Source organism: Sapajus apella, unplaced genomic scaffold, assembly GCF_009761245.1.
Source record: "Sapajus apella isolate SASKATOON/1434 unplaced genomic scaffold, GSC_monkey_1.0 scaffold61, whole genome shotgun sequence".
Lineage (NCBI taxonomy): Eukaryota > Metazoa > Chordata > Mammalia > Primates > Cebidae > Sapajus > Sapajus apella.
This window is the reverse complement of record NW_022437001.1, coordinates 11,602,745-11,630,671: the sequence shown is the minus strand read 5'-3', so window position 1 is coordinate 11,630,671 and position 27,927 is coordinate 11,602,745. Positions and strand designations below refer to the sequence as shown.

Here is a 27,927-nt window from a genome sequence, read left to right as displayed (position 1 = left end):
ATCTAGAGTTAATTTTAGTGTAAGGTGTCAGGAAGGGGTCCAATTTCTGCTTTCTGCACATTGCTAGCCAGTTTTGCCAACACCATTTATTAAACAGGGAATCCTTTCCCCATTGCTTGTTTCTGTCAGGTTTCTCAAAGATTGGATGGTTGTAGATGCGCAGTATTGCCTCTGAGGCCTCTGTTCTGTTCCATTGGTCTATATCTCTGTTTTGGTACCAGTACCATGCTGTTTTGATTACTGTAGACTTGCAGCATAGTTTGAAGACAGGTAGCATGATGTCTCCAGCTTTGTTATTTTTGCTTAGTATTGTCTTGGCTATGCAGGCTCTCTTTGGTTCCATATGAAGTGTAAGGTGTTTTATTCCAGTTCTGTGAAGGTCATTGGTAGCTTGATGGGAATAGCATTTTGCTTTGGGCAGAATGGCCATTTTCACATTACTGATTCTTCCTAACCATTAGCCTGGAATGTTTTTCCATCTGTTTATGTCCTTTCTTATTTCTTTGAGCAGTAGTTTCCAGTTCTCCTTGAATAGGTACTTCATATGTTTGTCAGTTGTATTCCTAGGTATTTTATTCTCTTTGTAGCAATTGTGAATGGGAGTTCGCTCTTGATTTGGCTCTCTGTCTGTTATTGGTGTATAGGAATGCTTATGATTTCTGCACATTGATTTTGTATCCAGAGACTTTGCTGAAGTTGCTTACCAGTTTAAGGAGATTTGGGGCTGACACTATGGGGTCTTCTAAATATACAATCATGTTGTCTGCAAATAGAGACAATTTGGCATCCTCCTTTCCTAATTAGGTACCCTTTATTTCTTTTTCTTGTCTGATTGCTCTGGCTAGAATTTCCAATACTATATTGAACAGTAGTGATGAGAGAGGGCATCCTTGTCTAGGGTGCCTGATTTCAAAGGGAATTCTTCCAGTTTTGGCCCATTCAGTATGGTATTGGCTGTGGATTTGTCATAAATAGCTCTTATTATTTTGAGATGCATTCCATCGAAACCTAGTTCATTGAGAGTTTTTAGCACAAAGGGCTGTTGAATTTTGTGGAAGGCCTTCTCCGCATCTATTGAGATAATCATGTGGTTTTTGTCTTTGGTTCTGTTTATGTGGTAGATTACGTTTACAGACTTGCGTATGTTGAACATGATTATCTTAACAGATGCAGAAAAGACCTTTTACAAAATTCAGCACCGCTTCATGCTAAAAACACTCAATAAACTAGGTATTGATGGAACATATCTCAAAATAATAAGAGCTATTTATTACAAACCCACAGTCAATATCATACTGAATGGGCAAAAGCTGGAAGCATTACATTTGTAAACTGGCACAAGACAAAGATGACCTCACTTACCACTCCTATTCAACATAGTATTGGAAATTCTGCCCGGGGTAATCAGGCAATAGAAAGAAATTAAGGTTATTAAAATAAAAAAAAGAGGAAATCAAAATGTCTCTTTTTGCAGATGACTTGATTGTATATTCAGAAAACCCCATCCTCTCAGCCCAAAATCTCCTTAAGCTGATAAGCAACTTCAGAAAAGTCTTAGAATACAAAAGCAATGTGCAAAAATCACTAGGATTCCTATATACCAATAACAGACAAACAGAGAGCCAAATCATGAATGACCTCCCATTCACACTTACTACAAAAAGAATAAAATACCTAGGAATACAACTTACAAGGGATTTGAAGAACCTCTTTAAGGAGAACTACAAGCCACTGCTCAAGGAAATAAGAGAGGACACAAACAGATGGAAAACATTCTATGCTCACAGTTAGGAAGAATCAATAATGTGAAAATGGCCATACTGCCCAAAGTAATTTATAGATTTAATGCTATTCCCATCAAGCTACCATTGACCTTCTTCTCAGAATTAGGAAAAACTACTTTAAAAATCATATGGAACCAAAAGAGAGCCTGCATAGGCAAGATGATCCTAAGCAAAGAGAACAAAGCTAGAGGCAGCAGGCTATCTGACTTCAAACTATACTACAAGGCTACAGTAATCAAAACATGGTACTGGTACCAAAACAGATATACAGACCAATGCAACAGAACAGAAGCCTCAGAAATAATGCCAGACATCTAAAATCATCTGATCTTTGACAAACCTGACAAAAACAAGCAATGGGGAAAGGAGTCCTTATATAATAAATGGTGTTGGGAAAACTGGCTAGCCATATGCAGAAAACTGAAACTGGACTCCTTTCTTACATCTTCTACAAAAACTAATTCAAGATAGATTAAAGACTTAAGTTTAAGGCCTAAAGCCATTAAAACCCTAGAAGAAAATGTAGGCAATGCAATTCAGGACATAGGCATGGCCAAAAACTTCATGACTAAAACACCAAAATCAATGGCAAGAAAGGCCAAAATTGACAAATGGGATCTAATTAAAACTAACGAGCTTCTGCACAGCAGAAGAAACTCTCAGCAGAGTGAACAGGCAACGAAAAGAATGGCAAAAAATTTTTGCAACCTATCCATCTGACAAAGGTCTAATAACCAGAATCTGCAAGGAACTTAAACAAAACTACAAGAAAAAAAGACAAACAATCCCATCAAAAAGTGGGTCAAGGAAATGAACAGACACTTCTCAAAAGAAGACATTTATGCAGCCAATCAAAATATGAAAAAAGGTCATTAGATAAATGCAAATCAAAACCACAATGAGATACCATCTCATACTAGTTAGAATGGCAATCATTAAAAAGTCAGGAAACAACAGATGCTGGAGAGGGTGTGGAGAAATAGGAATGCTTTTACACTGTTGGTAGGCGTGTAAATTAGTTCAACCATTATGGATGACAGTGTAGCCACTGCTCAAGAATGTAGAACCAGAAATATTTGACACAGCAATCCCATTACTGGGGATATACCCAAAGGATTATAAATCAGTCTACTAAAAAGACACATGCATAACGTATGTTTATTTCGGCACTATTCACAATAGCAAAGACTTGGAACCAACCCAAATGCCCATCAGTGATAGACTGGATAAAGAAAATGTGGCACATATTCACCATGGAATAGAATGCAGTCATAAAAAAGTATGTGTTCATGTCTTTTGCAGGGACATGGATGAAGCTGGGAACCATCATTCTCAGCAAACTAACATAGGATCAGAAAACCAAACACCACATGTTCTCACTCATAAGTGGGAGTTGAATAATGAGAACATATAAACACAGGGAGGGGAACATCACATACTGGGGCCTGTTGGGGGGTGAGGGACTAGCGAAGAAATAGCATTATAAGAAATATCTAATGTAGATGACAGGTTGATGGGTGCAGCAAATCACCCTGGCACTTGTATACCTATGTAACAAACCTGAACATTCTGGACATGTATCCCAGAACTTAAAGTATAATAAAATACATACATACATATACACATATATCTATACACACACATATATATACATACATATATATAAAATACATATATACATATATACACACATATATATGTATGTATACATATACATATATATGTATATATGTATGTGTGTGTGTGTGTGTATACATATATATATATAGAAAGAGAGAGAGAGCGTGCGCAAGCATTACTATAGCCATAGGTAGCAAGGCTCGATGAGTGAAATAATTAAATCCATAATAATTTATAACTTACACTAAGAAGTGTTTCTTATGCAACACAAATAATTGCATTGCTGCAAATGTACATCTAATAATGGCAAATTATAGTTAATTTTGTGGAAAACAGTGTTTCCAGTTTATTAGACACTATTTTTACTGTAATTATTCTATGTTTAGACATGTTTATATATCTGGTATAAATACCTACAGTATACAGTGTATAAACATGCTGTATGGGTGTATAGCCTAAGAGAAATACACTATAACCTACATCCTAGATGTGCAACAGGCTATACCATCTAGATTTCCACCATCCAGAACAAATGTAGATGGTGTAGCCTGTTGTATGTCATTTATACCATCTAGAACACTCTATGATGTTCATACAACAATAAAATTGCCTAATGACCCATTTCTCAGAATATGTGTATATCATTAAGCAATGCATGGCTGTGGCAGAAAAAGCACTGGATTAAAATCCCAGTTTTGCTTTTAACCATCTGTGATTTCAGGCAAGTTTCCAAGTCACAGGGTCTGTGTAAGGAGTGAGGTATGGAAGACACCTAATGCAGTACCTTGAGTCTGTGTGTTCAGACCATATGGTAATTCTCTTCCTTCTATTACTTATTTCATCCAACAAAGATTTGCCGAGTTCCTCTAATGAGTAAGGTGATGAATTTAATAGACAAGTCTGGAACTGGAAGGGTGATTTGTAGAAAGAACGTCTTGGCTTATTCAAAAAATGAAAAAATTTTTCCTCAGTAGTGTGTTCTCCCAAGAGAAGAGAAAATAGAGTGTGTGAGAAGCAGAGCTCAATGGATAGTTAGAATGGCCAATCTGTCCCTCACAGTGGCTGCTCACAGGCTCCCCCAGTATCATATGGCCATCTCATTTAAGGCTCTTGTCAGAGCTACACAAGGTCTGCTTCCTGGGGAGCCAGTGTCAAGTGTGCTACATGGCCCCAAACTCATGGATACTGAGGCATGGTCCAACTTTGACCCTCCGTGGGCTGCTTTTGACAACAGTCACTGGCAGTTGGAGAAGGTTATGTTGTACTCACCTGCATTTGAACCCTGCTGCCCTATGACCTTGGCATTTGAACACAGGTGAAAGTTCTTGAGTTCTTTCTCTCTCAGGTTCGTTTTGTTTTGTTTGAGATGGAGTCTTGCTCTGTCGACCAGGCTGGAGTGCAGTGGTACGACCTTGGCTAACTTCAACTTCTGCCTCCCAGATTCAAGCAATTCTCCTGCCTCAGCCTCCTGAGTAGCTGGGATTATAGGAGCCTGGCTAATTTTTTGCATTTTTAGTAGTGATGGGGTTTCACTATGTTAGCCAGGATGATCTCAATCTCCTGACCTCATGATCCGCCTGCCTCGGCCTCTGAAAGTGCTGGGATTACAGGTGTGAGCCACCTTGCCCAGAACCTTCTCTCAGGTTTTTCTGAGTTTGGAGCACTTCAAATAACTGCAAACACTGTATACTTCTGAAAGACCTACTCCATGGTGTTGAGACGGTATCTATTCAAACTCCCTGCTATCAACAGAAGGGTAGTATGTCTGCTTTACCAGAAATTCCCATGTCTCAAAAAGATGAACGGAATTTGGGACTGAGGCTTACCGGGTCACATAACTCAGTAGAAAAATGCTAAAAACACTAAGCTCCAGTCAGCCTACCTGCATGACAAAACATTCCTTTTTAGCAATAAGGTTGTTACCAAGCTGGCCAGGCAAGGTAATGGCCTATTTCATGGTCACCATTCCTTTGCAAAGTGATGCCCCATTTCATTTGCCAAATCAATCCACCAATTATGGGCCAAAGTTTGAGCTGTGTGTTTTTCTGTTGTTATTGTTTTTTTGAGACAGAGTTTCACTCTGTCACTCAGGCTGGAATGTGGTGGCTCGATCTTGGCTTACTGCAACCTCTAACTCCTGATCTCAAGCAATTTTCGTGCCTCAGTGTTCCAAGTAGCTGGGATTACAGGCATCCATCGACATGCCCAGCTAATTTTTACATTTTTAGTAGAAACACGGTTTTGCCTTGTTGGCCAGGCTGCTCTCAAACTCCTGACTTCAGGTGATCTGCTCACCCAGGCCTCTCAAAGTGCTGGGATTACAGGTGTCAGCCACCACACCCAGTCATACATACACAGGAGATCAAATTCATTCTGGAGCACACTTCAATTAGTATAACAAAAGGCTAATGCCATTTTTTTATGATTTAAAAAGAAAACTTGAGATTTATCTCATGGTTCTCTCATTGCCCAAAAGGTCACAACCTGATCTACCTCACTGGTCATTTGTAATTTGGTATTTCCTTCATTTAGAGGAATCCTGACATCCTTCTTCCTGCTCCACTGATTTTCAAATTCTTCTGGAATGAAGCCATGTGTGTACACAGAGACAGATTCACACAACACATCCAGATGGGTAGGATTTACTAACACACTATACAATTCCTTCTATCAACAGTCAGGGCCCCTTAAGGCACCTGGTCTACCGCGTGCCCAATCCCACAGCACTATACTCAGCTACTTTTTTCAGATTACTTTCTGTATTTGATAACAGCTGACTCCAAAGGACATATCTATTCCATTATCTATAAAAAACTCCCCCTGTAGACATCCAAAAGAAAGTTTCTCCAAAGCAAAACACCTGCATGTAAATACTCAAAGGTAGGCAATAGCATCAAGGCTTCTTCAGAAACACCGGCATGATAATAAAAGAACTCAGAAAATAACTGGCTTCCTACACCAGGCCTCCTACCATCCCTAAGGAGAAGCACAAGGATTTAGGACACAGGGCACCACCCTTTTCTTACTTCTGTCTTCTCAGCAGCTGGTAAGGGCCTAACAGGAGGTACCTTATCAGGGGTTAATGTCAGGTTAGAGAGTAGATGAATGTCTTACCACAGTCCCAGCCAGAATATCTCTGCTATGCACAGGGTATAGAATCAAGTTTTTAAGCATTCATATTAAATCTTGCCTTCAATGCCTTCAACATAAGGCAGATAAAGTGTATATAATATAAATTTATTACTCCATTCCTTAAGTGAGCAGTACATCTGATAATTATGGATGGTACATATTCTATTGTTCATTCATATTTTCAATAGCTATGCACTGGATGCCTTTTCTATGCCAGGTTCTATAAATATAGCTGTTAAGAAGATAAGAAGCATGCCCTCATGGAGTTTATATTCCCACGCTGGAGACAGACAATAATGGAGTAAATTAACAAATAAAATTATATAGAAATTTCAAGTAGTGTAAGAAAAATGAGGGAGAATAAGAGAAGACAGAATGAACAGCAGATGAAATATTTTCACAGTGGCCAGAGAAAACTCTCTGATGAAGGGGGCAAAGGGTGATGATGATGGAAAAGAGTGACTGATGTGAATATCTAGGGAGAATCCAAAAAAAAATCGACGGTGATGACTGGCTACTCTTCCTGCTCACTTGAGCAATAAAATTTCATGATTCTAAAACACTGCCAAATTGTACTTTGCTGGATGATATTTCTCTTGGAGTACAAGTGGCAAAATAGCAAACAGAACTTAAAAATAATGAATTGGTTAAATATGAGAGAAACAGATAAATGGCTACTTAGACATTCTTGTTTGGGAATTATTCTAAAAGCATAAAGAGATGTTTAAATGATGGTTTGCTATGTGAATAAATATTTTTTAAAAATCTGGAAAAATTGGTTTCCAAAGGTCCTGGGCTGGGAACATTTGAGGACCAGCAAGAAGGTATGATGGGCTGGGAAGGAGTGAGTGTGGCAAGCACATTAGGAAAGGGGCTGGATGGGGGCAGGGGCCCAGCCATGGAGGTCCCTAAGGACGATGGCAAGAACTTTAACTTGGTTCCAAGTATGATGGGAGACCCCCGGAAGATTTGAGCAGAGGAGTGATTGCCTTTGATTTATATTTTCAAAAGTTCATTCTGTTTGCTCTACGGGCAGCAAACGGCAGGGGGCAGAAAGGGAAGCTGGACACCAGCTGGAGGCGACGGTGGCAGTCCAGGCAAGAGCTCATGATAGCTTGGACTCAGTTGGTGATGACAATGGTGATAAGATGTGATCAGATTCAGTGTGTGTTTCTGTGGACAACAATTATAGTTATGTATTACATGCTCAGAGTCACCCCTTTACAGCATTATGTAATGTAAGAAGTCACATACAACAGCTCTGATGGATAGCATAGGAGGCTCACTTTACAGGCGAGGGCTCCAAAGCCCAAACGCTTGCTTCCTGAGCTCCCAGACCCTCTCTGCCCAGCAGGACTTGCAGTGCTTCCTAAAACAGTGGAAGCTCATCCTCACCAAGGGAGTGACGTCTGATAGCTATCTCCACCCTATGCTGCTTTCTGTCTCCCTAGACAAGTGACTGTATCAGGGCTCAGAACTGGGTCAACTGTGCACCAGAATCTTCTTTTTCACCATTACCTATTCTGTCTCCCAAACTGGGTAATGATAACCACAATGAGTGGAAGAGGGTCCTTCCTACTTGGTAAAAACAGTACAGTGTCTCTACCTCTGAAGCTTGGAGAACTACTCTTATAAAAATGAACGTTTAGCATATAGATGAAATTTCACCTCATTTAAATACAAGATCTAATCATTTCTGACTCATTATCGTATCCTTTTTGACTGCTTTCCTGTACTTGCTGTGTTTGCCTTCTTGCTGATCACCAAATCCCAGTTACTGTATCATTGAATCACAAATTCATGATTTAAGCAATACTGTACATACACTGATAATTTCAATCCTTATGGTTCTCGGGAAATTAAGAAAGTTAAGTTTTATTTACGTAGGACTTTGATACTTTCAAAGGAAAAACACTATTTCTTTAAATGGTTAATAAAGAACCACGTAGTATAAGAACTTGAAGGAGATTTCAGACTCATTCCACATAGTGACTGTCCACGCTGAGTGCACTCTAGAAACATATGGGGAGTCCCCTCCCTGCAACAGACCATTTACATCAGAATCTCTGCAGGTGGGATCTGGGCAGCCATAACTTTTAAAATCCCCAGGTGATCCCAATATGCATTCAGGGTGGAGATCACTGATCTCAACCAAGTTCCCCTCCAGGAGCCTCCCGCTCACCATTTTCAAATGAAAGAAAATGAGCCCCAGAGGAGGGAAGTGACTTGCCAACGGAAAAGTCAATTTGAGGGAGAGCCACAACTGAAACCCGAGTTTCCTAACTGCTGGTCCAATTTGCATTCAGCATCCCCCAGACACAGAGGAGTGTAAGGGAGGAGGTGGAGTTTCACCATCTGTAATTGTGATGATTCTATCTCTGAGGCTTCATTTCTCCTGATTCGCCACCTTCAGTGTCTTGCCTCAGCTGCCAAAATAGTGTAGCTTGGAGCAAAGTGATGCTAAAAAGCTGTGACAGGACCCCACAGCAGCAGGACCGCCAATTTCCAACAGGTGCTTTTTTTTGATCCTTCAAAGAAGCACCATGCTCCTGAGTGAGCAGACATCTGAAGACTGCACCATGCAGGCTACTAAAAAAGAAACAACTGCTCTACAGCTACACACTAATAGCCTTTGACTAATCTCATACTCTGGAACTTGACCTAAGGAAGTATTCATGGACATAAACTCATGTTTGGCTACATGTGAATGTTTACTGCAGCACTGCTTATGTAAGAGAAAAGTGGAAACATCACAGAAATATCTTGGAAGAACCAAGGAAATTTCAAAATATACAATTAAATTTTTAAAAGCTACAACAACATACCAGCAATATATTACCCATTTGATAAAAGTAAATGTAATGAAAAAATATTAGAGTGTGGATGGTTCTATCTCTTTTTAAATGGCCTATATTTTCAAATGTTTCTATATAGCACATGTATTCCATTTAAAATAAGAAAAGGGTTTTATAATACATATTTAAAGCTGCAGGACAGTAAACACATGCACAGAATTGTATTTGGTTCCAAACCTTTTTGACACTCTATGGCCTTCTGCTTATTACTAGTATGCCTTTTTCCCCTTAGACCAAGAACAGAAACCAGGCACCCACTTCATGCCACATTCTACAAAATGAATAAACATTTGTAATGGGAGAGTCAAATTAAAACTTCCCCTACTTTATGAGTCAAATGCTAAGAGGCATATTTAATGGCATAGAATTATAGTTTTTATGAAATTAGAGTGAACATGTCAACATAGTCCATCTTCCCAGTTTCCAGGTTATTTGGCAATAGGTACTGAGTACTTGCTGTGTGCCAGGGACTGCTCCAGGCTTGGGAACTTAACTGTGGACAAAAAAAAATTGTCTAAATGCCCCACTCTTATGGCACTTACTGAGAAGAGCAAAGATCACCTGGTAACCATCAAGCAGTCCATCCAGAGACAAAGCTATTTATCTAAGGAATTCAGAAGTAATTAGACTTCCCCTATTATGTAAAGCCAGCAACTGGTTCCAGATTTCCTTCCCAAAAAATGTATAAGTAACTAGAATTTCTATACATCTCCAGAATGCATGCATATAGAAACTCATTGTGCAACCCTTGCTGACATCAAGGCACCAAAATGTCTACAAACGTGATCATTTATCAGGACTTACATGGCTAATATGGACCAAATTACCCTTCAGCTCCCACTTTAAGGTCCATAAATACCCCTAAGGAAAAACCCACTGTGGTGTGTTCTATCCTCTCTTGTTGAGGCCCCCCGCTGCACTTTTCTGCCGCTTATGCAGGTACCCTCTATCTAATAAAATTTTTCTAACTTATACTGCTGTCAGTAAATTCTTCTTGCTCCCAACAAGTCTACCACTTTCTGATGCCGGGCTCTGACACCTGGCCTGGCCCTTGCATTGTGGTGAGAAGAGACAGTAAACATGCTAAGCGTAGGTAACATGCAGCCGGGAGGGTCCCAGTGTGCTGGGGACCAGTAGGAGGAGGCTGCTGCTGTTCAGAGAAGAGTGGCCTGGCAGTGCCTTCCTGATAAGATCACATTAGTAAAGAGAGCTGAAGAGGCAGCCAGCTCTGTGGATTTCTGGGAGAAAGAACATTCCATGTATCTTCCCACATAAATGAAGGGGAAAATATCTTTCCTCTTCCATTCTTCTTTGGGTCATTGGGAATTACATTTCTGATGTGGGTTCCATCAATGCATGGCTACAGAATGGTCCAGATGAATACCTGCTGAGATAGTGGGGAACAGAAAAGAGAAAAGGGAGGAAAAAGGTCTTTGGATTTGTCTACTGACAATCTCTCCAAAAAACCTCCAATCTTTGTGTTTTCAATAGTGTGTAAGTGGACGCTAGCCATAAAAAGCCATTTATAATAGAGATTCCAGGCTGAAATGGTTAAGAAACGAAACATTTCCTGATAATCCCTCTTACCTAATATATGTACTCATATCTGTCTGCCTAAAAAAAGATACGAACAAACTATACATTTAACAGAGATTTCCAAAATATTTTTTAAAAATCTCTAATATGAAATATATGTTCACAAACTGACTATATAAACGCCTAACATGCCAATGCATAAGCTTAAATTTTCTGACCAATGATGCTTACCTTCAGAAAAAATCTTTTTCTAAATAACACTATATTGTATGGAAAGGGCTAAGTAAAATAGTGAAGACTACTTATAGAAAGCAATTTATAACCACAAACGTGAAATGGGAAAATAAATTTAATTTTCCTCTTTTACTATAGAAAAATGAGACCTAGATCTAACCATGGTCATTAATATTTTGGCTTCAAAATACAAAGCACATTTATCCTACCATACATTAAACTGTCAAGTGATGAATACCTCAAAGTTTAAAATAAGAGTAAAGGTCACATTATACCTGTAGACAGGATTTCTATTTAATAGAACCACTGTAAATTGCAACTTAATAGAAGAATTACACGGCACGACGCTGCTTTGTTTCTCTGGGTTTTATATTACCACCAAAACCCTCAAGAGCTAAGATAATCTGCATAGGATTTGAATTTCAATTTAAATTTAGCATCTGTCAAATTACATTATCAAATACACAACACCAACATCACTTCAGTCTCTCAGCAACAAGTAAAATGTTCCTTACAGTATATATAAGATGAAATATTTCTTCTAGGGATAAACGGAAGACTTTCAGGATGATCAAAATATTAAATTCTTTATATACTATGCTTAATGGCCAGAAATGCAACAATAATGGTTAAGCAAGAATAATGGTTAGCTTTTCAAAAGTTGAGATTGGTTTCTAAACAAATTAACTTCATATCAGAGGCACAATTACTGTTTTCTGAAAACTAGAAGAATGAGCTATAAATAAGAAGCTTCAGGTCCTTTCTGGACCTTTCCAGATTTCATGGTTATAAAATTACTTCCTTTTTGAGAAGCCAGGAGATTTTTAAGAGAGCCAGTAGGAGAGATGATGATTGAATTTTTATCAAGGATTAGAAGACAGAGGTAAGATTTCTTCCAAATCCTCTAGATATGCATTTCTATGACCTAAAATACATAAACAAGTCATACACCCAGGTCATCTTAAGCTACACTGCCAAGAATGTTATTTAACACTTAGATGAATTATGGCTTTTAATAACAGAGTGTAGAATTTCTGGCTATTGGAATTTCTGCTAGCAGACCTGTGAAGAGTTACAGTTTAGTGCAAAATAAATAAATACATACACAAATACATGCATACTAAGTGAGAAGGTGAGAGTATTTTGGCAAGGAAGATCAAGGCCAAGCATAAATGATAGCTAGACTGTATGTATCTAATGAGAAAAATGAAGTGAGAACTGAGGCTCTTAAAAAATATGTTTCTTAAATACCTAAATGATAGAGAATCACAGACACTCAAGGCTTGGGAAGGCCCTTAAAGCTGTCACCCACTGGAAGTCCATAAATCCTGGGATCAGAAATTCTACAATGTTCCCATTCAGTTTTAATCTCAATGCCAGAGAAAGCTTACCCTTTCAAGGAAACCTCTTCCATTTCTAAACACTTCTATTCTTATGAATTTGTTTTTCCTTTGCTGAACCAAGTCTGTCTTCTGTAACTCCTCCTCACTACCCCTAGTTTGGCTCCATAAAGATGGAGTCCCAAACATTGTGAACTTGGGGTTGAGATGAGAAACACAAATGAACACAGCAGGCCAAGGGCCTGATGGTAAAAAGTGATGGAGACTTGGACCAACTAGAGGGCACATTGGAACAGCCAGCCACTGCTCAGTTCCAGCTACTCCTGCCATGGGGGAATGCAGGCCCAAGTTACTGGGTTTTCTGATCAAGAAGCCAGAAACTGGGAAATTTACTCAAAGTATTCTAAGTTTTAAATAAGAATAAATTTTAGAGTTGAAATACCTCTTAGTGGTCAACTAAACCAAACCTTGCACTTTGTAAGTAAGAAAACTGAGGGTGAGAACGGAAAAAGTGACTTGAAGTCAAATGGTGAATCAGAGGGAGGTCTACAAGAGACGAGGCCCAAACATAAGGTCCCATTCTTCCATTACATAATTAAGATGCATTCCTGCAAGCCAACAATGCATCTGTTAACATATTCTGAAACAGAAAATCAGCCTTAAATCTCTTCCCGTATCTATGATTAAGTAACCACTACCCACATCTAGCCTTCAGAATACCCTTTCAAGCTGAGAGGGTATACAGAGCTGTAGCTCTAAGCAGAGACCAGCAGACAGACTGCCTGGGTTGCAAGCCGAGCTCTACCACTTACTGCCTGCATGACCAAGTTACACAGTTTGCCTCAGTTTCCCGATCCATCAGAGACAATAAGGATAACTATTTCACAGCGTTGTTGTAAGAATTAAATTTATATGCCGGGCGCGGTGGCTCAAGCCTGTAATCCCAGCACTTTGGGAGGCCGAGGCGGGTGGATCACGAGGTCAAGAGATCGAGACCATCCTGATCAACATGGTGAAACCCCGTCTCTACTAAAACTACAAAAAATTAGCTGGGCATGGTGGCACGTGCCTGTAATCCCAGCTACTCAGGAGGCTGAGGCAGGAGAATTGCCTGAACCCAGGAGGCGGAGGTTGCGGTGAGCCGAGATCGCGCCATTGCACTCCAGCCTGGGTAACAAGAGCGAAACTCCGTCTCTTAAGTGGTAAGATCAGCTCTAGAATTAAATTTATATATACATAAAATGCTTAGAACATTCCTGGCATAGAGTAAACACTATTTGGTCAATGTTATTACTCCCCAACCCCGACATGCTAAAATAAAGAGAGCTGATCTTACCACTTAAAGAAAAATGTAAAGCAAACGTACACATAAATATTCTAGAAAAATGAGTTCTTAAAAAAACTTTATTAAATTAAAGCAGCTAGGTCCTTTACAGAGTTTGAGGCTAAGGTAGACTTCAGCAATCAAAATAATGGCCATAAAGGTAGCATGAATCCATAAATTAAACTCTGAGCACCCACCTAAGGAGGAAGAGCCTCAGCAGTTCTACTACTTTTTGCCTCAAATCTTGGACAAGTCTAGAATACATAGATATACTCCATCCTAGGCTCCTCCTTTCCAAGGGCCAAACATGTTCTCCAGAGTTACTGAAACCATTTCCTCCCTTCCTCCATCTCCAAGTTGCTGTTAAGGAACTAGTCTCTCAAAAGTTCTTCCTAGACAGCTAGATTTTTAATTTCCTGTTAATTACATAGTAGCAATAGACAAACAGAAAGATATCAAACATACTCTTTTAAAAAGGAAAAAAACAACAACATACCATTTCCTCAATATCACAACTCAGTCACAAATAGCCTGCACATAGCCCACCACGTTTATCACACATGCCCTTGCTATGATGAGATTTCAATTTAAGCCAAAAGAAAGTACAAATGCAACAGGAGAATCTTAAATGTTCATCAATCAGAGGGAGGTGGAACACCCTGTTTCAATTCGCTAAGCCACAAATTGGCACAACTGCTCTGGCCTCTTCAGTATGAAAGGGTAAATAAGGAATTCTTTCCTAAGGCTGGCTGCCAGGGGCTCAGTGAGCCTGAGAGATATGATGATCCAGTCTGCAGCTCCTGCATGTCATTGTGTGTCACTGAGTTCAGTGCTTAGAAGGGTTAACATTTATTGACTGCTTTGTGCCAGCTACAGATTTAACCACTGTACATGCATTTATCTATCTAATTCACGTAATAAGCAACTGAGGTAGATGGTGTTATCCTCCACTTCACAGATGAGGAAACCTAAGCCCTGAGAGGTTGAGTAATTTGCACAAAGATACACAGTGACAAAGTAGTGCCACCAGGACACAAATCCAAGTGGTTGGCTCGAGAGGATACACTCCTAATTTATCAGTGCCCTAAACTGCCTCTAGAAATTTCTAATATCATCATTTTTCTCAGAGTATATTGAAAGAAGGTTCACAGGCAGGCATCAGACCAGCTTTGAGGAGATAATTTGGGTCTCACTGGCTTTGCCCATACCTGAAAGTTCACTTCTGGGGCTTTTACTAATTGGAAGATGCATTTCTGTAGGCTTTTTGCTATGGCCTTCTTGGTGCTCTTGCACTAAAGATATGGCCTAACATCCCTTAATAAGGGACATATAAATTGCTGGTCCATAGGCTCTAAAAAAAAAGTGAGAGAAGCAGATTTTCTCTATTAATCACTCTCTCTCTTTCCTAGGAAAAAAGTGTATGAGTTGAAAGTCTGGAAAAGATTAAATAATGGTTGGCATAAGGGAAAAGGGAAAAAAATGAAAAGCAGAAAAAAGAATTAAGAATATGTTAAAAAAGTAACAGTCATCAGGGAAATGAAAATTTAAAACAAAATGAAGAACACTTCACATCCACTTGAATGGGCAAAATAAAAAAAAAATAATGAATGTTGATGAGGCTGTGGAGAAATTAGAACCCTCAAGCACTGCTGGTGGGAATGTGAAATGATGCAGTTGCTTTGGAAAACAGTCTAGAAGTACCTCAAAAGATTAAACCATAGAGTTGCCATATGACTCAGAAGTTCTACCCCTAGGTATATAATCAAGAGAAATGTACATACAAAAATTCATACATAAACGTTCATAGCACAATTATTCGTAACAATCAAAAAGTAGAAACAACATAATTTTCCAACCGTTGATGAATAGATACCAAAATGTAATATATCCATACAAGGAAATATTATTCAGCAATAAAAAGGGCTTAAGTACTGACACATGCTGCAACCTTGATGAACCTTGGAAAGATTATGCTAAATCAAAGAGACTAATCACAGAAGTCCACATATTATATGATTCCATTTATATGAAATGTACAGAAGATGCATTTAAATACATAAAGATGGAATGTAGATTAGCTTAGGGCTGGGAGTTTGGAAATAATGGCGAGTGACTAGGAGTTGGAGAATAATGGGGAGTTGGAGAATAATGGGGAAGCACAAGAGTTTCTTTTCAGAACTAGATAGTGATGATGGCTGCACAGCTCCGTCAATACACTAAAAGCCATTGAAATGTATACTTTAAATGAGTGAACTGCAGAGTATGTTTTTATTTCAATAAAGCTATTATACTTGGGGAAGGGGAGACAGACTTGTTATAAAGCAAACCTACTGGTCTACCCCAGGAGAAGCTGTGCCCTTTTGAATGAGAAGTCATAGTTATATAAGTGGAAGAAACTCAACATTATTTAAGCAGGAAAAGAAGAAAAAAAAAACAGAAAAGGTATATGAAAAAAGAAAACAATTACTATTTAATTGAATTTCAAGATATGCAAATGCATAGATGTTAAACAATAGGTTGCATAGCTCTAAATCCAGACTTTCTCCTCACCTAAAATCTATCAGTTCCAAAAACAAAGGATCTAGGGGAAAGGTGATACATTATCAGCTTTTGCATTTTTAAAAAACTTTTTAAAAATTGAATTTTAAAGTTTACAAATATGAAGATTCTCTGGTATTGTAACTCAAGTTCATAAAATAAAAATATTTGATTAGCATCTAAAATGTGTAGTTTCCCAAACTGAATTTAGAAATCTGACCTCAAATTTAACTACATAAAACTTTCAAGATCTGGAGCTACATGCAAGGCACTGACAGTCAGACAAGTGCTGGCAGTGTTTGAGATTTAGGCAGACAAATTTCAGAGTATAGTCAAGGGTTTACCATGCTACCCTGACATGTATCTGCTCATAATGACACTCTAGCAGAAATCAATGCTAGCCTCTGACTAAAGTGAGTCTCCTAATGCGGCAAAATGTCAGAAGATAATATGGAGCTTTCTGGGTTTTGCCAGATATAGCATTAATACATTTTTGGAAACTGAACAATTAGATAATAGAGAATTTCCAATTTTTTTGCCTTTAACTTTCAAACTACAGTATTACTAAGCCTCCTACTCCCACTGTCTTAATCAAGCATCATTTGTGTGGGAAATCTGCTTTCTTTAAAAATAAGCAAGCCATTAATTGATCCAATATGTTGGCAGCTCTAGAGAACCTTTTTAGAGAGGAACAAATGATGTATTTTACTTTATGTTCAAAGAAGGCGAGTTTAAGATTTCATGCATATGCACAGAGAAACAAAGAATCTCACAAAGTCAGCTAACAATCTTCTTGGAGTTTAAAGAGCAACAACAAAAGCCTCCTTCACCCCCTTCCATTGAGGTTGTAAATATTAAGTAACATGTTTATCTAAAGATACTTTACGTGACTTAAAGTGCTTTCCACGGTCCTTAACATCCTTGAATATCAAAGTTTCAGTAGTGCTCCTATGATTCAAGGTTACAGTACCATCTTTTCCCTTAGAAAATTGTCGTGCTCAAAAAAATATATCGAATATTCTGAAAATGCTGTATGGTAACTTTTCTAAGAAAGTAACTGCCTCTCCTCCTCTTCATTAATTAACACATCGCATTTTTCTTGCCTGTGTTTTAGAAGTCTGGAACATTTCCCCTCCCCACCTGTTTGTAAGGTTGACAAATTTCCCTGGCCAAAACAGCTGGTGTTGATTACTGGAGGCAAACCAATTGAATATTTCACTAATAGGTGACATGAGCTCTCTGAATGGAAACTTGTCCTCAAAGAGAACACTCCTGCAAATGTAGCCAGAGCTTGGTGTTCCATTTCAGCAGCGTAACTATTTAGTCAAATCTGGTTTTTAAAGAAAACAATACTTTTGACTAGGAGACTCCACTCAGAAAATGCATCTGTCATTTTTCTTCCCTCCTGGGCACTGGATCCCACAGTCTCAGCTTAAAAACCCCTCTGGGGAAGGAGGGCCCACTTCTCAGGCACATAAATGCAAGCAGCAAGCCCTGACATAAGGATAGTCTGCTAAAACTAGTGGCTTATGGACTTAACGTTAACAAGCCTGGGGATGGCTTTTGATTTGCGGGGGAGAGCGGTTCCTACCATCAGGGAACATTGCTTATGTCAGACATATGTGTTATTGAGTTTTGGGACGGTAATGCATTTCTAGTGCTGGTACCTGCGATCATTAACAAAAACTTACTCTTCCTAGCCTGAAAACCCTTCTTTCCAGCCACAGAAAACCTGCAGCATATTTAACCTCCCAATTAGGCAAAGGATAATGCAATAACTAGAAAAGTAGTTACAACGTTAGGGCCATCACACTCTTCTTGGCTTGTTGAGGATTGTTATTATTTACCATCGTGGCCACCTGTCAGTTTCTCTGGATGACAGCCTGGCAGAACATAGCACTTTAAATATGATTAACGAAGAACGTAAACCCAGAAGGGGAACTTTCCGTCGAAGAGCTGAAACCTGACTTGAAGAAGCAAGTTCGCGGTGCTGAGCTGCCAGCTGGTAACCGTACCACTCTCCTGATACACAGGGACGCCTGCATCAGGGATATACCTGATGCACAGACCCAAGAGCAGTACTGTGTTATCAGATCTACCGGTTCCAAACAAGTGCTGGGCCGGTCACTAACCTAGAACCTACAATATCTGAGCCCCGCCCTCCAAATCCCACCTTCCAGGTCCCCCTCGGAAAAGTTTGCCCGCCACGTTGAGCCCTCGTCCTAGCGGCGCTCTGCCAAGCTCTCTGGCAGCCTCTCCCCTCCACCAAACAGCTCATCTTCTCTTTGTAAGCACCCTAAGAGACGCGGAGCCAAATTCAACCGCTCCAGGGAACCAAGACCCGTCTTCGGCGCCCCACTGACTTCCCAGAAGGAGCCGGGAGGCAGACCCTGGATCCCTCTAGGCACCTCCGTCCCCGCCGGCTCCCCTCCCCCGCGCCCGCGGGGCCACTCACCCGCGTGAGGCATGGTGATGGTCTCGTTGGTGTTGGAGCCCACGTTGAAGATGACCACGGCCGAGGCGTTCTGCAGGAATGCGTTCCGGATCTTATCCCTGTACGTGCAGTTGCCCTTGGGGATGAGGGCTATCCAGTTCTTGCCGTGGGTCGGGGCGGCGAACTTGGTGTTGGGGTCGCAGGCCAGGCGGTCGTGGGCCGAGCTGGCCATGACCACCTCCCCGCGGGCGTCCTGCTTGGGCGAGTGCTCCCCGTAGCGCCCGCACTCCGTCTTCTCCGTGTGCAGCTCCGCGCCGCCGCCGCCCGCTGCCCCAGCCCCGGGGTCCGGCGCGGGCTCGGCGTAGGTGATGTTCACGAAGGCAGTGTACCATTCCTCCTTCTCGGCCACGGTGAAGTCCAAGCAGAGCAGATGCACGAAACAAAAGGAAAGCAGCCATGTTGAGAGAGCCAGACTGCAGCACGCTTGGATGAGAGACATTGCCATCTTTATCCGCCGGGGCCCCCTCCCCGCCCCCCGCGCCCTCCCTCCGCCCCGTCCCTCCTCCCTAGCCCCGGCCAACCCCGGGCCGGCCGCCTCTCCTCCTGCTGCTGCTGCTCACTCCCGGGCCCGAGGAGCCGCGGCCCGGACGCGCAGCCGCCGCAGGGACCGGATTCCGGGCGAGCGGATGGTGCCGGCCCCTTTCCCTCTCAGCCGGAGCGCGGCGGTTGCATTTTGCTTCTTGGGCGCCCGGGGGACGCGGGAGGAGGGGGCCCGCGGGGCTTGAGAAGGAGTCCTGCTGCCGAGCGTCCTGTTCCTTCGCCCGGCTTCGCCTTCTCTCATAAGGGTGGCCGGGAGCCCAGGAACTTGCAGGGTGGCGGCCCTGCGCCCTCCAGTCCCGACGGGGGCGGGCACGGTGGCTCGCAGTCTTGGGCGCTGCGGTGCGGGGTGCTGCCGAGGGTGTCCCGGCCGCAGCCACCGAGCGCTGGGGCGCGCAGGTCCGGCTGCAGCCGCGGCCGCCGCGCGCCGGTTCCGTCGGGCTGTGGGCGCTGCGTTCCTGGCCTCGCCGGCGGCTGCGCCGGGGCACACACTTGCCGCGGGCGGGCGGCAGTGGGAACCAGCGGGCAGAGCGGAGTACGCGGTCCGTGTGTGTGTCTGTATGTTTGTGTGTGTGTGTAATAATGTGTGCGTGCAAGGAGGAGCTTAGTGTGATGTCAAAGCTCCTGGGCTTCTCTTGCCACGCTCCCTCGGCCTCTCTTTTTGGGCAGCAGCGACCCCTGCCGGGTCTCAAATTCAGCCTCAAGGGGCGATTCGATCTAGGTGGGGGGAAAAGGGGAAGCGACCTCTGGACCATTGAGCACAGGAATAACTTCCTGAGAGTTACATATAGCAAATGTATGTGCCGCTCGTAAACGACCCTCTCGTTTGCTGGAAGAACTACCGAGAGCTTCCCGATTACCTGTCCTAAGGCCAAGTGTAAGGTTGTTTGGTATCGAGGTTTTTCCATGCTACTTCTGGAATATATAGGGCCGTTGCTATCAAATCTTTAGTTTTAAAAAACTCAGACTGATGGGTCCTACCACAAAGCTTCTGGTTCAGTAGATCTGGGGTGGGGCCCCAAAATATGCATTTCTCACATGTTCCCGGGTGATGCTGATGCTGCTGGTCTAGCAAGCACTCTGTTAAGATGGGTATAAGAATGGGCTTCCAGTAGGAAGTACTGCCCATCTAGAAGCAAACATGTAATATTTGTTTTCTTATAGGTGTTTTCTCACTCTATAAGAAGAGAAAACAGTGAGACGTTTCTGTACTGTGTTTATTCTGATTGTCATGACTGGGAACAGGGGACTCGCAGCACCAACAAGCAAGGGATGTTTGTTTGGGTTATTGTTTATAGAGTGCTCTCCAGCTTAGGGATTACAATAGTCAGCAGACAGTACAGTCCCCCTAGGGTAGTGTTCTTAAAACTGTGGTACAGCACAGTTCCTTACCAATTAGACGTTTGGATGGTGGTTATTTGTTCTCGATCATGCTTTTCCTTCGCTTGAGATACCTGCCATATAGTCTCTAGAAATATTTGTGAGAGGGTTCTCTACCATTCACGTTGTGTTTTCCACCTGATGCTCTTTCAGAGAACTCAGGATCCATTCACGATTTAAATTTTAAAAATGAAAGTCTACCTTTTCCCCAGGACTTTAACGTGTTTACAGCTCTTCCTTAGTGAAAATTCGCCAGTACAACTCCTCTTTTTCCGGCAGCAGTGCAAACAGCTGGAGACTGTTAAGGAAGAGCAAAGAGCCTCAGCTATACCCAAATTAGAAGCAAGCACAAGAAGAACTACTTAGAAGAATTTGTCTCTATGGCATTTGATGTGCTGAATTTGTATGTGTTCCTACCTTACTCATTTTAGAAAATAGGCTTCTAGGCAATTGGGACAGTGCTTTTTATAGAGCTTAATGCCAAGGAGGCGAAAGTGGAGACACCTGGCTGCTGATTCCTGAACCACCAGAGATCTGAGGGAGGAGTCCACTGGCTAGGTTCTGAACAGATGCCTTTAGCAACCCACAGTGATTCCCCAGTCTTCTTTATTGCTTAGCACTTTTTTTTCTACAGCTGGAAAACTTGGAGAAGCTATGTTATTAAGGCTATATGAGCCAAGCACAGTGGCTCATACCTGTAATCCCAGTACTTTGGGAAGCCCAGCGGGCAGACACCTTAGGTCGGGAGTTTGAAACCAGACTGATCAACATGGAGAAACCATGTCTCTACTGAAAATACAAAGTTAGACAGGTGTGGTGGCTCATGCTTTTAATCCCAGCTACTTGGGAGGCTGAGGCAGACGAATCACTTGAACCCAGGAGGCAGAGGTTGTGGTGAGCCAAGATCGTGCCATTGCACTCCAGCCTGGGCAACAAGAGTGAAACTACATCTCAATAAAATAAATAAGTAAAAAAATATATATATATATGTAAATTATATTTAAAATAAATAAGTTATATATATATAACTTCTTCCCTTTACCCCTTCTCCCCTTCTTTCCTTTGGAAAAGTTAGGGGCTAAAGAGATGGCAGGGTCAAGGAGACAGCATGGCTGGAAGATTGCTTAATTACAGAGCCGTTGGGCTAATAAGTAAAATATTGAGTAAAATTTTACTTATTAGCCCAATTTCTTACATAGCCAGGTTTCTTTCTGTTGGAGAAGGAATTTACAAATATGGAAAGAAAGTGAGCTATAAATAACCTTGAGGCTGTAGATTGGATTAACAAAGAGTATGAAATCATTTTTCAAAAACTCTATGTATATATATTTACGTGTGTGCACACATATGTACCTTAGCTGTCTCCATTTAGAGGCCAAAAGCAAAGGGCACATCAAGTGGCGAAAAGATCTTGGTTTCTAAATAGCATCCTTCATGAAAAGAAGCCGGGCTGATTCTAGAGCTGGCACTGGGAAAGTATAGAGTGAGCCCATAACCTCTTGTAACGAAATGCTCCAAGCATGATGGGAGTATGTGTAAAGGACACAAGAGCCAGCTGGAAAGGGCTCCCACTGGCTAAATCTGGGACAGTCTGAACATCAAAATATATGATCCTAGTAATTGATTACAACCTATTGAATAAAACATGAATCTGTGCTAATGTTAATACAAATGAATGATGGAGTAAATAAATAGAGGAAGAGAAGGAGCTCTTCCTTATGGTAGAAATACCTACTGATAAGGATTAATAGATATGGAAAGCCACCATCTGACAAGAGTGTTGTTCAGTTTAGGCAGGAGTCATCAATGGACACTAAAGCTGATGGGTAGGAAGGTGTTTGATGTGAAGGAGGATATTAGCCTAGTCTTGAAGTATCTTCTGAAAAAGAAGAACTTAGCAATGATGAGACATTCTTTCTGCAACTTACTCTTAAATGGTTCAGAAAAAAATGATTTATCTGTGAAATGTTGGTTTCCACTAGATACACTTTTAGAGAATTCGAGCCCAATTAATGATTTTTTTAAGAAGTCAAAAGTTCACTTTTTGAGGGGACGTTAATATGATTCCAGCTTTGTGCTAATGATTTTCCTGTGATCCTGCTACTCTTTCTTCCAGTGGCACTTCTTGAACAACTGAGCAAGTGATATTGGGTGAACTCTTGCTGTACCCCCCCAATATATAATACTGTTGTAGATAAAAACCATCTTTGTATTTCATTTCTTCATCCAACAATATTTATCAAGTACCTGTTATGCATTGGTGTTACAGGCACTGAGTATACAACCAGAAGCAAAAAAGAAAAGCTTCTTGCTCTCATGGAGTTTACATTCTGGAGTTGGAAAAAACCAGAAGTTTCTAAAAAGCTTTAGATCAAGTCAGATAATAACAGCTGCTATGAAGAAAAAGGCAGCAGAGTATGATAGGGTAACCTATGTCACTTAATATATTATTTTCTGTCAGGGTCAGCTGCTTTGTGAGGTGACTTTTGAACAGAATATTGAAATAAATAAGGATTCTATGTGTCTGTTTAGGGGACTAGTTTTATCAGGAAAAGGGAACCAATCTAGGCAAGATTGTATTTGATATGCAGAAAAACAGCAAAGAAACCATTAAGGGTGGAGATGAGAGAGAAACCGAGTGAAGAAAATAAGATCAGAAAGATGGGGAGCAAATCATATGTGGCCTTGCAGCCAAAGGTGTGAAGATTTTATTCTGAGTGAGAGGAGAAAACTTTGGAGATTTTTGAGTGAGGAAGTGTATGTGGTCTGATGTGTTTTAAAAGGTTTATTCTGAGTGTATCCGAGCAAGTATGGGAGCAAGTAGAGCAATTAGGAACTCAACCTTAATTCAGGAAACAGGGGATAATGACTTGTGCCAGGAAGGCGGCAATGAGCATGGTGAGAAGTGATTAAATCCTCAATATGTTTTGAAGGTGGAACAAACAGTTTTCTCTGATGCATTTGACATGTAGTATGGAAGAAAAACAGGAGCCAAAAAGGACACTACAGCTTGGAGCCTGAGCAACTGGCAGAATGAAGGAACAGTCATTTTTCTGAGATGAAGATGATTGCAATAGAAGCTACCTGGGTTAAGAATCAGGAGTTTGGACAAGTTCTATTCACGGTGCCTAGAGAGACATCAAAAATGGCAATTTCATGTAATGTACCTCAGCATTGAGTCTTGGAAGGAAGATTACTGAATGAAAGCACATGAATAATTTTTAAGTTATCAACACATACACAATCGCCAGGTTGCTTTTTCCAAAGGTTGGCCTCACCATGCATCAAACTAGAGTGATCTCCCTAAAATAGTTTTTGAAATAAACCCAGAAGACAGTTTAATGGTGACTTCTGGCCTGTGGGGGACTTTCTCCACCAGCCAAGCAGCCAAGATAAGATAGAATTAGGTTTCCAGAGGGCTCATTGGTTTAGGGAGATCTTATTTCATAAGAGGTAAAGGCAGATTTGACTTAAATACATACAGCATATGTTTCTGAGTTAGAAACAACAGCAGCCACAGCAGAGAATGGCAGTGTCCATTACTCTGAGTGTCAGCAAATTGAACTTTCTTTAAGAAACGCTCAATCTTGACACTGCTTTTGCTTCTTGCCATTAATGTGCACAGCATGTTCAAAGGGAATTCTACCTAAGACTTTTAAAAAATGAATCATAACATTTAAAAATATAATTCCTCCTACACACATATTATAATGGTTTAATTCAAATTTTATGTGGAGAAGAGTCAATATATAGGATTTGATCTGTATTATATTTTTCATTTTATATTAATTGATTGGTAGATTGCATTTTATAATGCAATCGAACAACAGGCATTTTTTTGATACCTGTTCAATTCTTCAACCTATGCCCTTTATTGACAATAGGTTCCTTGCGAACTCTCCCCATGCCTGAAAAGAGGAAACATCCTTCAAAATATATTCCACATAACTGCAAGTGGGGAAAAATATTCTCAAAATATAATAGGGGATTCACATTACCTTATGCGTAAAGACTGGGATGATTATTTTTTAAATCAATTTTACATGAAGTAACATACTGTGACATTTAGTTTCATATGTCCCGTGCTAAAGATATTTCCTCTTCCCAGTCTTCCATGTTTGTTTTGAATGGGAAGTACAATGCTGTAGTGGTGGAGTGAGACATTTGGGGCCAGGACATTTGGTGCCAGACAATCCAGGATTAGCACCTCAGGTCGTCCACATGGGCATTTTTTTTTTTTTTTTTTTTGAAATGGAGTCTTGCTCTGTTACCCAGGCTGAAGTGCTGTGGCGCGATCTTGGCTCACTGCAACCTCCACCTCCTGGGGTCAAGCAATTCTCCTACTTCAGCTTCCCGAGTAGCTGGGATTACAGGCACACAGCCCCATGTTCAGCTAATTTATGTAATTTTAGTAGAGACAGAGCTTCACCATGCTGGCCAGGCTGGTCTTGAACTCCTGACCTCATGATCCGCCTGCCTCAGTTTCCCAAAGTACTGGGATTACAGGTGTGAGCCAAAGTGTCCAGCTTCACGTGGGCAATTTTAACTGTGCTGAGCTACAATCTTCTCTTTAGAGTGATTACGTATCCCAAGATTATTGGAAGATTCCAAAGAACACATACAGTTCTTTTCAGGCATGGGGAGAGTAAGAGACTTCAAGGAGGGGTCAAGACAAGAAGAGTAGGAGGGAACAGAGCCTAAAAATTTTAATTTCCAAAAATATTTAAAGAAAGTCAATTTAGGCTAGGCGTGATGACTCATGCCTGTAATCTCAATTTTGGGAGGTGGAAGCAGGAGGATTGCTTGAGGTCAGGAGTTCAAGACCAGCCTTCGGCAACGAAGGGAGACCCTGCCTCTACAAAAAAAAGAGAAAGAAAAATTTATCGGGGCATGGTGGCACAAGTGCCTATAGTCCCAGCTGCTTGGTAGGCTAATGCAGGAGGATGACTTGAGCTCAGGAGTTCGATCACGGCTGTGGTAGCCATGATCAATAGTGCCACTGTACTCCAGCTTGGGTGACAAAGCAAGACCCTGTCTCAAAAAACTAAAGTCAGTGTTTTCATTTATGTTGATATGGTTGCCACCTGTGTTAGGCCCTGTGCTGATGCTCAGAGGAATGGCAGGGCTCCTCCCATCAAGTTCAGAAACTAGTTTTAGAGAGAGATGTCATCATCTAAGTGAATTGTGAAGGTAGAGTGTGGTCATTTTTAAAACACATATAAAGAATTCAGTGAGAGCAGTAATTCCACATAGAAATAACAACATTTCGGGATGATTGAACCAGGTTGATTCTGCATCATAGTTAGCCCAGCTAGCCTTACCAAGGAGTAGGCTTGCAGAGCTGGTTCAGGAAAGACGTCTGGCCCATAGGAGGTATCAATAAATGTGTTGAATAAATAGTAATGAAGAGCTGCAGTTTTTGAATACTTAATGTATATGCAGGCACTATTTGTTTTAAGTACTTAATTAACTACATTGACTGTCTTAAATAAGTCTCAGGATGAGGTCATCATACAAATGAAGAAACAGAAATTTAAAAGGGGAGTAACTTGCCTGAGGTCATGCAGGTAGCAAGTATAAGAGTGAGGATTGTATTGCTGGAAGTCTGACTCTAGGCTGTGATTTTAAGGGCTATACTACCACATGGGTAGTCTTTTTGTCTTAGATATTCACCGTCTTGTTCATTAACTTGACTCTGAACTTCTTTTTCCTCTGCTTAATTTCTTTGTTCTTCTCAGCTCTCATGCCTTCACTTTATTTAATTTTTTTACTTTCATAATTTTTCTTACCACTGGTGGTGGGCTGCATTGCTTCTCTGAGGCCAGGTACCAGCTATACACGCAAGGTATATGAACTTTCAGAGTCCGGCAACCCCTGTAGCTTCTGCTACAAGTACTGCAGATGGAAATGGAAGGTTTTGGGAAAGTGTTTGTTTTGAGATGGGGTATTTCTCTGTCACCAGGCTGGAGTGCAGTGGCACGATCTCGGCTCACTGCAACCTCTGCCCCCGGGTTTAAGTGATTCCTCTGCCTCAGCCTCCCAAGTAGGTGGGACTACAGGCACATGCCACCATGCCCAGATAGTTTTTTTTTTTTTTTTTTTTTTTTTGTATTTTAGTAGAGATGGGGTTTCACCATGTTGGCCAGGATGATCTCGATCTCCTGATCTTGTAATCCACCTGCCTGGCTTCCCAAAGTGCTGGGAGTAGGTGTGAGCCATGATGCTCAGTGGAAAAGTCTTTTTAGAGTATGCATGAAACTAATAATATTCACTTCTTTGCTCTTTGTTCTCTAACTTCTTAAATTTCACAACAATAGGATACCTTGCTAAAAATAACCATTTCTTCTTTTTTCCTTTAAATTATTAAGTGACTTTTTAATTTCAGTCTTTGATATAATTTTGACATTTAATTTGGGCTTCTTTCCTTTTATCATAAACTCTTCCAAACAACTTTATGCCATAAAATGTTTTAGAAGGCTAGACATGGAAAGTCAGCTTAGAAAAACTCATTTGAGACTTGAGCCAAAACCCGCAGAAAACACTCACCACAATACATCTGTTTCCTTTTTCTTCTTATTTTTTCATATAGTCTTTCTTTTTTTGTTGTTGTTCTAAATCATTACTTTTCATTGAGTACATTTTAAAAACTAGCTGCTTTTCTTTTTCTGTTGTTTGGAAGATCATCTTGTCCTTTTTCACTGGAAACGGTGAGGTTGAACTACAAGCCAAGATATTCAGAGCACTGCACACTGACTGAGCTGACAGCTGTTAGACACACATCTGTAAACTGTACTGTGTCAAAATTACCAGAGGGGAGAGATCCAGGCCCTCTTCCTGCTTTTTCTGCTTGGTTGTTTAGAAGGATGTTTGCATAAATACTTTCCCTTTTACAATGAGGCCCATTCCCACAGGGCTGGTAAACAGCAACCTAGCACAATTGAGGGAGACAGCTTCAGAACTACAAAGCACAGGTGTCAGAGTTTTAATCCCAGCTCTGTGCCTAATTTGCTATATAGGTCAAGACTGCAGCATGACTAATCACTCATTTTGTCATGCTTTACTATTGGTACTAATTTCTAAATATCCATTGAGCTGTAATCACACAGAACCGGTCACAAGACTACAGCATTAATATATTTCCATTGACTAATTA

The 27,927-nt window shown here is 41.0% G+C and overlaps 1 protein-coding gene across 1 annotated transcript in view; it reads right to left on the bottom strand.

Moving 5' to 3' along the window:
• Positions 1-19,499, bottom strand: part of RNF150 (ring finger protein 150) — a 283,735-nt gene extending 264,236 nt beyond the window's left edge. Inside the window, exon 1 of the mRNA XM_032246510.1 lies at positions 18,819-19,499. Within this exon, the coding sequence (XP_032102401.1) occupies positions 18,819-19,302 (484 nt within the window). The 5' untranslated portion in view covers positions 19,303-19,499. The remainder of the gene's footprint in view (positions 1-18,818) is intronic.
• Between the last annotated feature and the right edge of the window lie 8,428 nt (positions 19,500-27,927).